This window comes from Gopherus flavomarginatus, chromosome 5 (genome assembly GCF_025201925.1).
Source record: "Gopherus flavomarginatus isolate rGopFla2 chromosome 5, rGopFla2.mat.asm, whole genome shotgun sequence".
In the NCBI taxonomy this organism is placed as follows: Eukaryota; Metazoa; Chordata; order Testudines; family Testudinidae; genus Gopherus; species Gopherus flavomarginatus.
The window spans coordinates 19,788,818-19,806,656 of record NC_066621.1 but is presented as its reverse complement, the minus strand read 5'-3'; the positions used below and the strand labels follow the sequence as shown (position 1 = coordinate 19,806,656).

At 53.6% G+C, this 17,839-nt stretch overlaps 2 protein-coding genes across 8 annotated transcripts in view; both read right to left on the bottom strand.

Moving 5' to 3' along the window:
• Positions 1-11,046, bottom strand: part of MICAL1 (microtubule associated monooxygenase, calponin and LIM domain containing 1) — a 42,837-nt gene extending 31,791 nt beyond the window's left edge. Inside the window, exon 1 of the mRNA XM_050953008.1 lies at positions 10,784-11,046. The gene's annotated coding sequence lies outside the window, so the exon portion shown is untranslated. The remainder of the gene's footprint in view (positions 1-10,783) is intronic.
• Positions 11,047-14,652: 3,606 nt separating this feature from the next.
• The window catches only part of LOC127051142 (inositol 1,4,5-triphosphate receptor associated 2-like), a 30,366-nt gene continuing 27,179 nt past the window's right edge, over positions 14,653-17,839 (bottom strand). For all 7 annotated transcript variants that reach the window (XM_050953060.1, XM_050953056.1, XM_050953058.1 and 4 more), the window contains 5 exons: positions 17,192-17,242; positions 16,733-16,815; positions 16,477-16,614; positions 16,118-16,231; positions 14,653-15,503 (listed from right to left, as the gene is read on the bottom strand). In XM_050953060.1, coding sequence (XP_050809017.1) covers positions 15,344-15,503; positions 16,118-16,231; positions 16,477-16,614; positions 16,733-16,815; positions 17,192-17,242 — 546 coding nt within the window. In that variant the 3' untranslated portion in view covers positions 14,653-15,343. The remainder of the gene's footprint in view (positions 15,504-16,117; positions 16,232-16,476; positions 16,615-16,732; positions 16,816-17,191; positions 17,243-17,839) is intronic.

The following is a 17,839-nucleotide window of genomic DNA, read 5'->3' as shown; positions in this document are numbered from 1 at the left end:
AACCCCAAACAGAGAGAAACAAAGTAGGCTGCTCCCTAAACATCAAGGTACAACTCACCTCACTTGGCTGGCTGCAAACTGACTCCAATGTCTGACTCTGATCCCATGCTCTTTGCCATTGAGCCCCGGCCTCTAGCCTACAAGCTAATGGAACACCCCTCCCCGCTCTTAAAATGATAGCTTGCAATTCCAACACAGTCCTCAATACACAACACTGGGTAGAGCTGCAAACCCCAGCCCGTTCCGTGTTCTCTCCTACCTCGGACACCAAATCACTGCCAGGCAAGCTCCAATTCCAGGATCTTTATCGCAGGTGAGACAAGAAGCACAAAGCACACAGCAGTGTTCCCAGCTCTCCTGCTAGGCTTCCAGACAGGGAATGCCTGTATTTGACTTGCAAATTACACAGACTGGAATGGAACTGACAAGGGACAGGATACAAATTTGGGGACTCCTCAAAGGAAGAGGCTTAGCAGGGATTGCCTCAAGACCCTTCCACTATCCTCACTCCTCTCCATTGAGTTTAGGGAGTAAAAGGTCTCATCTCTTTAAATTATTATTATTTAAACACTTATTTCGCAGTAATGCCTACAGCCTCCATTGTGCTAGGTCCTGTACAAATAATAAGTGATAGTCCCTACTCCAAAGAACTTACAGTGTAAAATGCAAGTGTCTCGGGGCGAAACACAGCAATTGCTTAACAGCGCAATGCAACATGGCACAAAACTTTGGAGGGGGGACGGAATTCAGGATCCAGTGAAGGTACCATGTTTACAGGGGAGCTTTTAAGTCATTATGGAGGTTATCAAACGCCAACAGTAATGAGGTGCTCTCTATTCATTTTTTTGAGCCCAGGATCTCATGCAATGTAATTAATTGCTATTTGTAGAGCACTGGGAGCTCTTGAGGAAAGGCACCGAAAAAATACAATGCAGTTTTCCATGTTTTCCTTGCATCAGCAACAGTTTTGCAAGGCAATCAGCCTCCAGAGGCAATGGGGTAATTGGTTAGCATGTACAACGAGGAGTCCTTGTGGCACCTTAGAGACCAACACTGCAGCAGTACTTGGGTTGAGCAATGCGGCTGTGAGGTTGAGTCTCACCTGCCTCCAGAATGGAGAGTAACCCATGGGAGAGCTACGAATGTTCACAGCTTCTTCCCTGGAGGGAGATCAGTTTCCTCTAAGTCTCTACATTAAGCCACTCCCAATGAAGAAGCAGGTAGGTCAAGGGTGCTCCTGGCTGTAAAGCCCTACAGCATGTCAGATACCTGTCCAGGGTCCCCCTCAGCACAGAAGTGTCTGGTGAAAGGCCCACAGCAAGTTGCAGAAGGAAATGTCAAGATGCCAAAGCCTTCCACAGGGTATCCAAGCGATTGCGGCCAAAGATGGAGGAAACATACCAGGGAGGTACAATCATCCCTTAGCATTACCACTGTCTCAGTGTAATATACGCATTTGGGGCAGATCTTTGCCCTGGCTTGTCTCCCACATCCCCAATCAATCTGTTGCCAGAATGAGCACCACCTAGATGCCTATTCAGCTTCGGACTTGTTTCTCAACTGGAGTGGTGTGTGTCCCTGATTTCTGAAATATCAGGGCCACAGAATCGGCGTTCTGCCCAAGGTGCTGTGCTCTGTGAGGTCAGGAAACATTTTACCAATGGGGAAACTGAGGCACAGAGAAATTAAGATTGTGCAGGAAGCCTGTGGCAGAGCTAGGAATTGAACCCTGGTTCTCACTGGGTTCCTAGCCCAGTGCCCCAGCATCAACCCCCCCATGCAATAGGGCTTTTAAGCAATAGAACATTACCATAAACTGGGACCTAGCAGTGTGTTCAGCGCTGTACAGAGAAAGTCTTGCCCCAAGGAGCATGCCCTCTAGCCTCTGTAGCGTCAGGCAGCACATACTTGAGCAATTATATCCTCTCCCCGGGGGCGCGGTGTCACGGGGCCAAAGTCAGCTAGCCAACATGCTCAGTAATTGCCTTGAGACACACTTCCTGCTGTGGTTCATGCTGTTATGAAATGTAATTTACAGCACACACAAAAATAGAACAAATTCGGCACTGAGAGGTGACTGGGGATACCTGAATCACTCAGGGCCATCTACAGCCCAATTAAAACCACATCAACCCAGGCGGGCTGGAACAATTTTTGTAATGGGGCTGCTGATGATGGAAATCATGTATTTGGTGTTTGTTATTCCCAGTTCAAGCCAGGGGGTGCGGAAGCACCCCTAATTCCAGCACCACTGCATCAACCATTCAATAGTCAGGCAATGGTGCTATCCCTCCTTCTCTTCAGCTTGGAACAAACAGCACACGGCATTTTCTGGAGATTAAGGGCTATTTGGGGCTAGCTAGTTCCCATCCATGTCTCTGCCCATCCGCTCCGCTCAACCAGACAGTAAGAGTCAGGAAATGAGCGGCTGTGAATGCTGAACAATACAATGGGACAATACAATATATAAGAAAAGCACAATGGAAAAGGTCAGTTGGACATTACGGCCTCTGGCCCAGATCCACAGAGGTCCCAGGTTTGGCTCCGCTGCGATCCACATAACACCCACCAAACCCTGTAGATGCCTAAGGTTCAGCCTTTGGGCATGGGCACTGCTGCCTCCCTTAGGCGCCTGGGACCTAGCTCCCACCTAAGCCCCAGAGCGATTCACAAACCAGGGGAAGACAGGTGTTCGGTTAATCTATGTTGCGTGTGCAGCCTGATCCAAAAGGTGTGCTCAGAGGCTGCATCCCAGATTGGGTTGGGTCCCATTCAAAATCCAGCCAGGGACGACCTGGTGGGGCCACCCACCTTCTAAGTCTTATCCCTGGTGGCTAGAGCACTCACCAGGGAAGTAAGAGAGTCAGGGTTAATTCCCTCCCAATCTGGTCCATGCCAAATCATCGTTTCATTATTTAGCCACAGTGGAACAGCTTCAGCAAGCGAGACTAAGACCTGGTCTACACTTGGGAGGTGGGGGTGTCGACGTAAGATACACAACTTCAGCTATGGGAATACCGTAGCTGAAGTCGACGTATCTTATTCCAACTTACCTCCCGTCCTCATGGCACGGGATTAACGTCCGGGGCTCCCCCGTCAACTCCGCTACGGCCGCTCGCTCCGGTGGAGTTCCAGAGTCAACAGGGAGCGTGTTCAGGGATCGATATATCACAGCTAGATGAGACTCGATATATTGATCCCCGATAAATCGATCGCTACCCACTGATACGGCGGGTAGTCTGGACGTACCCTGAGGATCACCACATCAGACCATTCCCTAGCTCAGGTAGGGTGACCAGATGTCTCAATTTTATAGGGACAGTCCCAATTTTGGGGACTTTTTCTTATATAGGCTCCTATTAACCCCCACCCCCATCCTGATTGTTCACACTTGCTGTCTGGTCACCCTAAGCTCAGGGCACACTGGAGAGACCCCTGTTCAAATCCTTTCTCCCCCAGCAGAGCTAGGTACTTGGAATAGGGTCTCCCTCTAGTCGGCATCTCCCACTGGCCAGCTTCAACATACACATACACTCCACCCGCCACTTAGTGTGCTGGCCCTTGTGGATTGCATTCGGATGCACCTCACTTGCCCTAGGTCATTGTACAGGGGGCCCCGGTGCCCAGCTCCGCTTTGTGGGTCGCAGTGTTCCTGTGATTTGCTAGGCGCCTAAAAGTAAAGTGCCATGACACGAAGCGTTGCAAGTGGATCTGGGCCTCTGTCTACACTGGAACTGGCTTTAAACTCTTCTCCAGCAGCGAACCCAGTTTGGAACACGGATTTGGCTGGGAAATATGAACGGGGCCAAATCGCATTCTCATACGACCTCGTGCTGAGACAGCGAATTTCACTTGTCAGTCTCAAGGAGCTTTCCCAAGGAGGGTCAGGGTCAGTATAAAGCATTTTAGAATCGTAGGGCCACCATTTCATATGATCTCAAGACCCATCCCTGGGCCACATTGTCCCAAGAGTTCAGCACCCCAATAACGGCCCAGATTTTTCAAGAGGGTGGTGAGCTCTTGTGAAAATCTGCCCCCCCCCCCACTGCGGGTGCAACGGAGCTGCTGAACATCTGGCCCTGAGCGTGTAAGGTTTGAGTCAGATTCTGGTCTCAGCAACTCTGCTCAGTTACTCCAGATTCACACCAGCGCTACTGAGACCAAAATCCTTCTAATAGTTTCCAAACAGGTTTACCACATACTGTGGACAGGCCTGAACCGTGTGGAGACGGAATTTTAAACGAGTTCGGTGAGTGTGCTGCGAAGCCCAGTGTGAACAGCGAACAGCATTGGATCGAAGTCACCAAGCCTCAAACTCCCCACCCCAATGGAAAGCAAGCTGGGTTACACAGGGCAACAGTTCCTTTCATTTGCCACTGCTTTGCTTTTCCCTTTCCACCCCCTCAACGGCGTGAGTCGCCGTCAGACAGAGCTGTGATTCAAGGCCGTGTTGGGTGTCTATCACCCTCCGGTTTTGCTGTGGTTATGACAATAAACACGGAGAACGGACCGTTCTGGCAAGCCTCAAATAGGGAATGACTCGGATTTTTACCACCAGCCTTGACTCATTTCTCTTAGGCCTGATGGAAGAAATTGTGAAAGGTTTTTCAGAGATGCTGGACACACACAGCATCCACTGTTTTCGCTGGCCTTTGGATCAGGCCCTTAGACTTTCAGAGGCTCAGGATGAAAGGCAGTGTGGTCCAGGGGGGAGGGCACTGCAGCAGGACCCAAGAAAGACATCTTCTAATCCCAGCCCTGCCAATTACCTTGTCCTGCCCTTCATCTATCTTGTCTATGTAGAGCAGGGCGTGTCCTGTCCTGGGTGTTTGTACAACACCTAGCACCATGGGACTCTGACCTTGGCTGGGGCCCTCAAAGTCTGTGTTTCTCAAAGACCAGTCTGTGGACCAGCGCTGGTCCCTGAGATCTCCCTGACACAGTCTAGGAAGGCAGCAAGCCGGTCCCTGGGATCGAAAAGGTTGGGAAACACTGCCGTCTGTAACAATCCACACCTCTGAACACCAGGCCCCGAGTCTTCAGCTGGGATCTGATGGCGAAAGCATCGTGGTTTGTCAGACCGGCCCAGGGAGCAATAAATAACTGATGAGAAGCAGAAACGATAATTTGATGGTGGAAGAGGCCAGGAAACCCCATACTGAGGACGTGGGCTCTGAGTGACCCAGGCAGAAAAGTGCGTTCAAATCTACAGCTCTGCTGTGTAAAACTGGACAAAAAGGCATCACTCTCCTTCCCAGGGCAGTGCTCATGGGGGCGTTTCCCTGTCATTCCACATGAGGTTACTTAAAACCAGGGGGCATTTCTGACAACCCAGCGTTTTGCCAGGATGTGGGCACCCCTTCCCCCGACTCTTTGGGCACATTTGCATGCTGGCCGGAGGCATAATTTCCAGCACTGGCAGCTGCACGCTAACGCGCTGAGAACAGACGTGTTGCTATGGCAGTGTGAGTGCTGGCTGCCTGAATACAGTCCTGCCCAGGGAACCTAGGCACTGACTTGGATAGCTAGCCCATCCCACTGCAGCTACACTTCTCCTTTTATCGTCTTAGCCTGATCAAAGCTGGCAGACGTACATCTACCCGAGCAGGAAATACACCCCCAGCTCCAATGTAGACATACCCTATGTCTGTCTAATCTATTGAGTTTACAAGCAGTTCAGAGCAAAACCACTGCCACTCCTCTAGGTTTGTACGGAAGCCCTCAGTCTTGGTTGGAGTCCACAATAACACCACGCTGAAGTTCAGCAGAGAACTCCCTGTGGTTCCTCTCCGTTCAGCTTGGAAAAAAAGAAAGAATCGGTTTAATGCTGAGTCTTGGAGGAGAAAAGGGGAGTGGATCCTCAGGACTATCAGAGTCAGGAACAGAACGCAGGGGCTTCAAGGCACTGTCCCTCCATCTTTATATCTCCATTTCACAGATGGGAAAAGTGAGAGGGACAGGCCTTGCCCAAATCCACAGAGCAGGTGCCAGTAATGGAACCCAGGAGTCCTGACTTGACAGGCCTGTGCATTAACCACTAGATGGCGTTGTCTCCCACATGACACATTGACTCTCCCACTAAGGCCTGGTCTACACTAGGGGGCGGGGGCGATGTAAGATACGCAACTTCAGCTATGTGAATAGCGTAGCTGAAGTCGAAGTATCTTATTTCGACTTACCTCCCGTCCTCACAGACCAGGATCGACGGCCGCGACTCCCCCGTCGACTCCACTACCGCCACTCACTCTGGTGGAGTTCCGGAGTCAACAGGAGCGCGTTCGAGGATCGATATATCACGTCTAGATGAGATGCGATATATCGATCCCCGATAAACCAATCGCTAGCCGCTGATCCGGCGGGTAGTGAAGATATACCTAAGTTATGAATTCGGAAGTTCTATGTGATAGGCAGGGCTGGTAGGACCGCCTACAATCAAGGTTGCCCAACGCCTCCCATTATAAGACCCTGTTTTCAGTTGCATATCCCCATGCCAAACTTTAACCATTTGGACAGAAATTTTCTATGCCAGGTATCTGCTTCAGCTGAATCTTTTTGGAAAATCTCAGTCAAATCAGTGTGGCCATATCCAAGAACAAGGCTAAGGACAAATACATTGTTTTGCTCATGTTAAAAAATTCTGGTGACCTTTTCTCCTTGATACTTTGGCACAGGGTCTTGCAATTTGGCAGAGGGGTGGCCTGCGTGCCAGGGATTGCCTTTTGCTGGCCATATGAAAATCTGCCCAAATTTGACCCAGTTATAAGCTTTTGAAAAATCAGTTCACACATGCTCAGTACAGACTTCTTAGATTTTAGTAGCTTAATTCCCTGAAGATTCTGCACAAACTGAGCATGCTCCAACCCTGGACTGAAAAGGACTTTCTCAGCAATTGCAGTTCTGGGTTTTGGTGAGCCAGGTCAGGTTTGTATCTGGACACTTAAACTGCAAGCAAGGAGCCTGTCTGTCCTGCAGTGTGGAGGAGGCGTGCCTGACACGAATGCATAGGGAACAAGAGCTTACTCTGGGAAAGTGGGGGGCAAAGGACAGCCATAGATTGGGGCAAGAATTGGGGCGGGGGATGGAGGGTGTCTGAGACTGGAGCTGGCCCGGGGACTGGAAGGGGAACAGGGTAAGAGAGGGAAGCTGGGACTAGCTGGCCAAGAAAATTTTTGAGTGCTTGACTTTGCAACCTTAATAAAGTTATTTTAACATAGCTTGTATGTGAATTATATATGATGCTACTGACCAGCACCTGGCTCTGGAACTAGAGGACATTGAGGATGGTCTAAGAAGAAGAGGCTACAAAAGGGACCACGTAGGAGTTTCTACATATTACAAAATTTTAGGGGAACTCAGCGTGACTGAGCTTTGTGATATTTTCCTCATTTCCTCCCCCGCTGGTTCTTCTTCCCCTTCAGTATTTCCTCCTGTGGGCACTAACCAGGCAGCCAGAAACTAGCTGCTTTCTTTCCTGCTCTGTGCAACCAGCCACCATTGAGCATCAGGACAAGACAAGTTAGCTCTTGTGATGCGGCTAGAGATGCCCGTTACCCTTGTGAAGTAGCTATAGCTAGAGAGAGGGACGGGCTCCAACAAACTCCTTGTCCAAACTCCCTCTGATCTTTGGGGAAGGTAAGGTCCAAAGCCTAATTCAGCAGCTGTCTCGATGGGCTGACCCAAACACCTGGCTCTGGACGCCCAGATCTTTCCATCTGAATCCAGGCTCTGAGGCTCATGCTTGTCTCTAATGGCATCTCCCAATATATGCCCAGAACACTGCAAGCACCATCCTGCATCATCAATGGGGCCTCTTACCCGGCTCTGGAGCGATCACACTTTCAGGGGATGACAGGGGAGTTCAGTTTCCATGACCAGTTTAATTCTAAGTCTTCCTGCTGAGACTGTAGCAACTGGGCTGGTGGCCTGGGAGGAAGTGGGCGTCCTGGGAACTTGACTGAGCTCACGTGGGTGTATGGGACTGGAGAAGAGAAGCCAGAAGTTTCAGGAGGGATCTAGTTTGAGGTGACACCTGCAGCTCAGGAGTGCAAGCTGGTGGCTATTGGTAACCCTGGCCTCTCTGCATACTCAGTATAGATCTCTTTCCTACAGCTCTGCCTGCCTGCCACAGCACTTTGCTAATGAAACAGGCAGCCTCGAGTCAATGCAGCCATGACCCTTTCCCAATCCAGTCCCAAGTGGCAACAACTCACAAAGTCTATATGCCTCCTGCCCCACCGCACGCACCCACCAGAACTTCAAGCTGCCCTGGGAGGACTGGAGAGCCCCAGAGAAAGCAACAGGTCGCATGAGAGGTGCCCCCATCCACCCCCATTGAGCAGCAGGGACACAAGTGACGTGGGCCTGGAGCAGGGAGACCTGCAGTTCTCCCTCGGTCAATTGTTCCCAATGGCGTTTTAATCACAAGACACTCGTCACATGGACGTAAAAACGTGGGGGCCTGTCTGCCTCATGGGCCGCCTCCAGGCTGCTGGGAGCTGGAGATACCCTGTGGCTTGCAGCCCACATTAATATTTCATACCTGCATACTCTTAGCAGCTCCGGGCGGCTGCACTACCTTGAACGCCACAAAACCGGTGCTTTCTCGCACCTATTTCCCTTTCCCCACATGAGCTCCCGGAGGAATGTGATGTGCATCAAAGGCCAGTCCCGTATCCCCCTTTCCCAGAACCTGTCCCTCCATCCCTCACTGTCAGACCCAGGCAGGAGCCGGCTCAGCCCTCTGACCCATTTCTCGGTTGGAGCCACGGCAGGCGCGCCCTCCCAGGGCTCGCTCTAGCTGGTGAAACAGCAGCAGGTGGACCCGCGCTTTATGGCAACAGAGGAATCCTTACCACGGCCCACAGCAATCCCAGCGGGTCAGGGCGCCGAATCACTGGGTGCGCGTGATACCGGGGACGGTCTGCCTGGCCCCTGGCGACCCCAGCCCAGCTACGTGCCAGGAAGGAGGCAGCGTTATCAGTGTGGCAGGGCAAAGTCCAGCCCGCAGCCTCTGGGGCTGGGCGAAGCGAAAGTGGCGAACACAGCTCCTCACCTGGGCTAGAGAGAGACAGGAGCCCCGACCCCAGCCCGCACCTGCTCCCTCAGCCCATTAAAGCCAATGGGAGAGGAGCAGCCTCCTAGGAACAGGCCCCTGGAATGAGCTCCAAGGAGAGGGGGGGAGGGAAGGGAGGAATAGCCCCCACACCTCAGCGCTGGGTGCGTTTGTGGGGGAGTGGAAACGACCTTTCAGTCCTGAGAAGTGGAGGCAAGGGGCTCGTCCTCTCCATGGGGAGAATATCCCCTTTTTCCCAAGGGAGCAGAGACAGGCAGCACGTGAGAAGGGGGGCAAATGCCCCTTCTGCTGGCAGAAGAGGGGAGGCAGGTGGGGTGAGGGGGAGGCTGGCAAGAACCCCTCCCCCACACATACAGCATGGAACAGGAGTGGGGAAGAGGATCGCGGCCCGTTCAGGGGGCAAAGTGAAGGGTGATGCTGTGGGTCCTACTCCACCAAGGACAGGTTTAGTTCCCTGAGGGAGGGAGGATCCACCTCACAGGGGGTGAGGCCACAGAGTATGTGTGTGGGACCTTGAAGCTATTCTCCCCCAAGCCCCCACAGGAGAGCAAGGCTGGTTCCTGGCAAAGGGAAGGGAGCACTGCCCTGTGGAAGCTGGGACCCCACAGGGTTACCCTCCAAAGACAGGCAGAGACAAAGGGCAGCCTGGCTGGTGAAAGGCTCCCCCAGATCATGTGGGTGTCAGCCCGTGGGCAGAGTCCAGGCAGATGAACAGCTGCACATCAGCTTTCCAAAAGATTCATCAGCCCGGCCCTGATGTTCCTCCCCCACCCGCCCTTCCCCACGAGGGAGTGATGGCAGAGTGTGTTCGTGCCTTGACACACACCCTGGGGCTCCTGGTCCCAGCCAGGCGGGATTCTAGGGAGTCCGACAAACCAGCCAGTCATTCTCCAGAGCAGGGGAAACAGGCCGGAGCTGGGGGTTCAGGTGAGGTGACAGGAAAGGCTCCCCCTGGTCCCAGCCCAGTGTCTTTGGGAGCTCTTGGCCTCCCCACATCTCACTCCTTACTGCTGCAAAGAGCTGGGCTGAGTGCCTCTTAAAGGCCCTGGGCTGGCAGCCTCAGCCTCCAAAGCCCCATCAGTCATTGCCCAGGCTGCTAGGCCATGTCCCCGAGGGGACAGCGAGGAGTCCCTGAGCCACCTTGCCACATTCCTCCAGGCTCTAGCCACGCAGCAGCACCTCCAGGGAAGTACTAGACTTTACTCCAGCGACAAACGCGGGGCCAGATCTGGACCGGGGAGGCGCGGCGCGCTCCTGACTCCTCCAAGCGCAGTCAGCGCTAGGAGCGCGGCTGGCCTTGACTTCTGCTGCGCGGACCCGCTAGCCTTTTGCACGGCCCCGCAAGGTGCAGGGCAGAATCAGGCCCAGGACTCCCCAGGGGCTGCAGGCACTCAGCACAGAGCTGCTGGAAGGAGGAGTGCTGCCACCCCCGGCTTGACATGGTTTCCATCATATACAATTTAGTTCAATGGCTCTCAGCCCCCCCCCCGTACAAATGGTTTCGGAGAACCCTGCTCCAGCTCTTCTCAGTATCACCTGGCCAGAAGCCACACCACCACCCCCCACCCCGACCCTGCAGCCACCCAGAGGCACCCACGAGGCTCCTGTAGTGCCAGGAGCTGCCAGGATCTCTCCCCACTGCAGGTGGCCGGGGGAGACGCCGGCAGGGGCAGGCCCCACCTTAAAGCCCAAACCACAAAGTCAACTTACATGCAGAGGTGGCTGGAGAGCTGGAAGCCCCGGTCTGCCACTGGCCCGCCTGTGGGGCAGAGGAGGCGCATGGGTTGGCTTGGAGATCCTGGCCCCCAGGGTCAGCCCTGAGCTCGCTTCCTGCCTGCAGCGGCTGGACAGGGCAGCGCTGCGTAGCAGGCGGCTGAGTGTGAATGTGCAGGAGTCCCGATGAGAAAGCAGGAAATTGAAATTAAACCCGCTCTCCGTTTCCTGCTCGGTGCGGCAGCGAGCTGTGCAGCTGCTCCTGCTGAGAGCCCCCAGGGCTGATGGGGGGCGGGGGGAGAAGCCAGCTGCTCAGAGACCCGGCCCCCAGGGAGGTGGGGAGGAGCTGAGACAGCGAAGCCACTGCCAGGAGCATCCTTGCGATGCAGGATGGAAAAGCTGCAGGATTAGCCCAGCCTGCCTCCAAGGGGCTGTTACTCGCTGCCCAGAGCTGGGCGTAGAACCCAGGCGTCCTGAGTCCCTGTCCCCTTCTGGACTATGAGACCTCACTCCCTGCCCAGAGCTGGGGGTGAAACCCAAGGTTTGGGGCTAGAACTGGCTGGAAAAAGTTCTTTAAGAGTTGCCAACATTTTTCAAAAGCGTGTCTGCTCTGCAGCGTTCAGAATGGACCAACTCCCATTTAAAAAAAAACAAACCAGAATTGTTACTGAACCTATTCTTGGCTTGCAGATAACTCAGCTTTCAACACACAAACATTTTTGGGAACTGTTTCTCTAATCGTTTGGTCACACAATGTTCCAAACAATATCACAGTTCTTCCCCCCACCCCAACCCACCCCCAGAGACAACAGATTTCTGCATTTTTTTGGGCAATTGTTTGGGGTGGGGGAGAAAAATGTGTTTGAAACTATCTGGCTAGTTCTAGTCCCAGATGGGCACTCAGACTGCTCTATTAGCCACCACTTCCTCCCAGAGCTGGGCATAGAACCCAGGAGTCCTGACTCCCAGACCCCTGCTCTAGCCTTCTGCCCTTTAAGTTAGCCCCTGTCACTGTTACTCAGCCTGTACTTTTTACAAGGCTCTAAGGATAACCCTCCTCAGGTGTTCACTGTGGGGGTGAGCTCCTCAGCTGGTGTCAATACCACAGCTCCATCGGCCCTGGGAGTGGTGAGGGTCCCAGGATGAAGAGACCAGGGTCCCCTGGAGGAATAGGGTGCCCCACCTGTAGGAGGCAAATGAGACCATGCAAAGCCCAGGGCCCAGGATGCTGCTGCTTGGGGCTGATCCTTTATCTGCCCCTCCCTTCTAGTCTCCGGGCTTCCGGCAGGGATGCAGGAACCATGTGTAGAGTGGGGATGCTGAGAGCCATTGAACCAAACTGTCAACCTCATCTGTGATGGACACCACATCAAGCCAGGAGGTGCAGCACCACCCCTAGTTACAGCCCCTCTGACTTCAGGGAGAGTCTGCTGCTGGTGCCATTGCCCCCATTCACACACCAGGGCAGACACCCCCTTGCATGGGAGAGCTGCTCCCCAGCCTATCCCTCAGGCAAAGCGAGCAGAACATGCAGAAATCTGGAAGCCTCCTACAGCAGAACCCCCTCGTCCTTTGCTCCCTGACTAGCTGTGTGCCATATTTAACCCTCCCCTTGTGCTCAGAGCCCCTCTTTGGATCCATGGGGTTTTATCCATTTGAGACTTCATAGAGGCCCCTTTGTTGTGGTGCTCTCAAGCCCTCTCCCCCTGCTGTGGGGCCAGGACTGGCCCCATTGAACTCAATGGGAGGCTGGGAGCAGTCCGGCTGAGGCCCATAGGCACCCCCTCTATTGCATGTTGTGGGATCAAGCAGTAGCTAAGAAGAGGACAGCCATATGCCACATGAAATGAGGCACCCACCAGTCAGGCAGACCACAGAAAGGGGGTGATTCTGGGCAGGGTGCAGGGCACCATCCAATGTGGTACCCCACATGCCTCCTCGTGGGTGAGGCCAAGGGTGAACCAGCAAACACAGCTTTGGAGCATGGTATTTCCTAGGGAACAGAGACCAGCTAGCATCCCCCACCTACCTCCTCCCAGCCCCATCCTTCATCTCTCTTACTCTAGCCTCCCTGCTCTGCCTAGCCCGATTCCTGACCTCTCCCCTGCCACGCACCCCCCTTTCACATCCCTCCTTAAAGCCTGCCTCTCCTTTATTATTGGTTATATTACAGTAGCACCAGAGGGCTCCATCTGGGATCAGACATCCCTTCCCCATAGAGCTTCTGTTCCAAATGGATAAACGGGGTCAAAAGCTGGGCGGGGAAACAGAGGCATGGGAAGGGGCAGCTGCGTGCCCAACGGCTCACACAAAACAGCCTTACTGACTCCCAGCCCAGTGTTCTGTCCATTGAGCAGCGCTGTCTGCCCCACTCTACCACAGCCCTCCCTCTCCTGGCTTGTGTTCATCTGACTAGTTTAGACCAGTGGTTCTAAATCACCAGTACATGTACCCCAGGGGTGTGCAGAGATCTTCCAGGGGGCACCTCAACTCATCTCAATAGTTGCCTCGTTTTACAACAGGCTACATGAAAAGCACTAGTGAAGTCAGTACAAACAATCTCATACAGACAATGATGTGTTTATACTGCTCTGTATACCATACGCTGAAATGTAAGTACAAGATTTATAGTCTAATCCATGTATTTTATAATTAGATGGTAAACATGAGGAAGTCAGCCATTTCTCAGAACTAGTGGCTGTGACACTTGTATTTTTATGTCCAGTTTTGTAAGCAAGTCATTTTTCAGTGAGGTGAAACTTGGGGGTACACAAGACAAATGAGGCTCCTGAAGGGGGTACAGTTGTCTGGAAAGGCTCAGAGCCACCGGGTTATACGCTTTGGCAGAAGGGAGATGGCCCACCTAGTTGTAAAACACAGACACATTTATGTCTTTGTCTCACACACACACACAACTTAACAAGAATCACCAAGTCCTGTGGGCCCCTCCCTGGCCCCCAGAGGGAGCCCCACACACGGTGCTCATTAGGGTTTCATTACAGAAACGAAGCTGCAAAAAAGCAGGGGGGGTCCCCTATTCCCCGGGCTCCTAGCCCTGTCTCCAGCAGCGCCTCTACGTTTTTATATGTGCACTGTGCACACACTTTAAGGCGGTTGATTACAGAGCCGGGGAGGGAAGGAGGCAGGGACTCTTCCTTTGTCTGCTTATTTGCGTAGGTTACGGGGTGGGGTGGGGGAGGTGTGTTATATTTGTGTAGGACTCGGCTGTGTGTTTCTGAATGTCTGACCCCGCCCCTCCCCGGGGGAGATCCCCCCACGTGCTTCCCAGAGATGCAGAATGCACGGCCAGGAGATAGACTTACAGCTTGTAGATAAATCTGTCCCTGAAATCCTCTTCTGAGCTCCATTAGCCCTTCCACCCCAGCAAGGAGAACCTTCCTCGGCCCCGGAGCTGCTGCTAGCCCCCCGGCAGCGGATGACCTCCCGCAGGTGGGGGCAATCACCGGGGCGTGGAAACACAGAGCGGAGGCTGGCTGGCAAATCAGGTGATCCGAGATCTCCTCTTTATGACCATATCAAAGGCAGGGAGAGCAGAGCGCAGGGGCCTGGGTTGTGCTGAGCCAGACAAAGCCTGGGCAACTCATTCGTTTCCTCGCTGGGGTTTCCTTAATTCCACAAGCAGCTAGAGAAAATGCCCACCCCACTGTTTACTCAAGTGTAAGCGGTAGGGGAGGGAGAGCATCTGTCTCTGGGCAGTGCACCCAGTACCTTCCTGGGTGCTGCCAAAATAACATTGTTCCTTCCAGCAGCTGAGCCCTGGAATAAAGCATGGTAGTGGGGAAGCTCCTGGACAGATACAGAGGGCAGAGCATACCCCAAAGCATGCAGCTGATGTGCACAAACCTTACATCTGCTTAGTTACAAGTATGGGACCCTTGTGCAAATCCACCTGAGCATTTTAATAGCAACCAAACAATAGCTCCAAAGAGCACTCAAGGCAGCACAGCAGTTTGTTTAGAGGAGTCTATATGTTAAAGCATCTCCTTGGCAGCTGTCTCTCTTTTCCTTCTTCCTCCTCCCCACCCCAATTGAGAGGAAGCAAGAATCCCCCTCACCTAGAGTGTGTAAGTAAAAGTGGTGCTTGGGCCCCTGGCTCCTTGCCCAGGAGGAGATGCAATGGAGGAGGCAGCAGTGCCCACAGCTATGCAAGAAGGGCAAGGAGAGGAGGAAAGGAGTTGGTGGAGGCACCCCCAGCTTCCCACCCCTCCACTATCACACATGCCCTTTCCCCATCCTAGTACAAGGGCTCCTTGCACCAGACCAAGATTAGACTGACAAGGGACAATCTGGTACTGCTGAGCCCCACTCGCATAGGTAAAAGTTAGGGCAATGGCCCCATCACACCTCAGGGCACCCACAGCTCCTTTCACAGCACTAAGCCTCCTGCAGGCACCCTTGGGCTTCTAGGAGGGAGATTTTGTGTTTCCCCAAACATCTAAACCCCTTTTTCCCCCTCCAATTTTTATTATTTTATTTTTAAAAGTAAGCCCAGGGTGGCATGTTGTGTCTCAGGCTGAGTCCTCTTCCTCTTTCATGCTAGGAGTTGGGGGGTGGTGCTGGCTGCTGTTTCTGCAGTTCCAGAATCCGCATCAGAACCAGGCAAGTGAGGCCCAGGAAAAGCAGCCACAGGAAAAGCCAGTAGTGCTGGGGCAGAAAAACCCACGGCCAGGGGATCTCTTTCGCGGGTGCTGGGGAGCTGCCAGGAATGAGATTAGGACATTTATCATCCCAAGGTGCAGACCAGATGGACAGACTTCCCACCCCACCCCCCCCGGAACACCAAGCAGCCGGCCACAGGGTACAAAAGTGGGGGTTACTTCCAGCTGGTATTTAAATAGACCACACACCCATCTTGCTACTCCTGTAGCAGTAACACCTAAGCTTACAGTATATGAAAGATATTAGAGGAATTTCTTTTCTTCTGACCTGTACATGACCTGCTGTGAAGTCAGTTGTGCTGTTTCCATTAGCAGTTGGTGAGGGTCTCACAGCACCAGAACAAGATTTTAAGGAATAAGACAAGGCAACTGTACAACGGCCCAATTGTCAAAAGGATAGAGGGGCTAGGATAGGACCTGACACTGCTTTTAATTCAGTTTTTGAAACTGACTAGATTGCCGGCTGTCATCTGCATCCCTTTAATTTCTTCTTTTCTTTCTCTCTCTCAAATGTTTGAAATGCAAAGGGTCTCCTGAGGTCAGAGATGCACATGCAGGAGTTTCTCTGTATACAGTACATCATGGGGGAAGGGCTCTGGAGTCCAAGGAGAGGGGCTCGGCCCTATGTGGGTCTGAGATGGCATTAGCTCACCTCAGTCTAAGCTGCTGCAGCTCCTCTGTCAGCCCGCTGCTGTCTGATGCCCCATCAGGTTCCTCCTTCATGGGCTTGCTGGTGCTTCCCCTTCTCCACAGCTCCCGCTCGCTCCTGAGAGGAAACGCAGCAGGGATGTGTTACCACAAGTGTCCCTGCCCCTCCCCAAGCCTCAGAGGCCAGTGGTCCATCCAGTGCAGGATCCCCTCTCTGGCCTCCACTGACATCAGGTGGAAAACTTCAGAGGAAAACTGAAGCCCAGAGCACATTGAGGTGTGTGGCACAGCCCCATCAGGGCAAGAGCTCCCTCCTGACCTCAGGAGGGATCTGATCTGATGGAGCACTTGACACACCCTTACCCGTCTGCGTAGCAGCCTCTGTCCCCCTCACACTCAGTTCTGTCTGCCTGTGGATGGCTTTGGTGCAAGGAGTTGGAGGAGTCTGAGCGCAGGATGAAGTATCCATCGGTGGAGTCCTCCTGGAAGCAGGAGGTTTCCCTGGGGAGGAGAGGGGATCCAGTGACGCCCTGGGCTGACCAGCCTCTGCCAGTGTGTGAGAGTGGAGGGCTCTAGACTCCCCACGTCCCTACATCTATTGTTAATGATCACACATTACCTCTCGGTGCTAGGACTGCTCTCCCATGCCGCCTTGGCTGCCTCCCCCTCCGGTGTTCGCCCACTTTCGGGGCTGGGAAACAGCTGCAGACAAAACCCAAGGGACAGCATGAGCAAACCAGAACAGGAGAGGAGCCCAGAGCTGTGCATGCACAAGGTGTCAAGGAGGGGCGGGTGGGAGTGGTCAGGCAGGAACGCATGGCTGTGTGACATGCCAATACAGCTGGTGTCTGTGTGCACGCGTGAGAGTGTCAGGGAGGAGCACGTGGGCTGCATGACAGTACGTGGCAGTGAGCCTGCGAGCTTGTCCAGTCTGAGCATTCATGAACATGCATGCAGTGGGCTGATGGTACAGGACGTGTCTCTGGCACGTGATGTGACAGTGCCCGGAGGTACAAGTTGAGCAGGCGCGATCCCATGCACGGCTCTGCCCCAGCTGGCGTGCAGGGGGATTCCTTACCGTGAGCTGTTTGGGAATGACAGCGATGCTGACTCTCCGACGTGACGACGCCTGGGATGGAGGGAGGGGAAGCTCAGTTAGTGCCGAGTCCCCCCTGTTCTGCTCCAGGCAGCCAAATGGACCATGGGCGCTAAGTCCCCCATAGGGCACAGCTCCCACTCAAGGGTCCTGCCACCCTCGTCTCCCTGCCACCGTCTCCTTAACTCCACCCTGCTTGCCAGCGGGAGTGGCACTGCATTATGGGAGGGAGGATGTCACCCATACCATCCCTGATGCTGTGGGTGCAAGAGTCGGTCCAGGCCAACCCTCCTATGGGCTCACTAATGGGCCTTGGATTTTCAGCTGCAAGGGCAAAGCTTGCCCTACCCCTAAGAAAAGATCAAAGGCCAGGCAGAAGCCCATGACCATCCCCCACACCTATAAGCTCAGGAAAGGCTTTGTAACTGCCCCACTCTACCTCCCTACACTAACCTGTGGAGGCTGCCATCCAGCCTGGGCTGGCCCAGTGCCTGTCACACACACACCCAACCTTGAGCTGCAGGGGATATCGCTATTATGTTCAAACTATTGCCAGAGAACCACCTCCTTCTAGCCAAGTCTCTGCCTCTCACTCTGGATACTGGAGCTGGATAGCCCTGCCTGAGACGG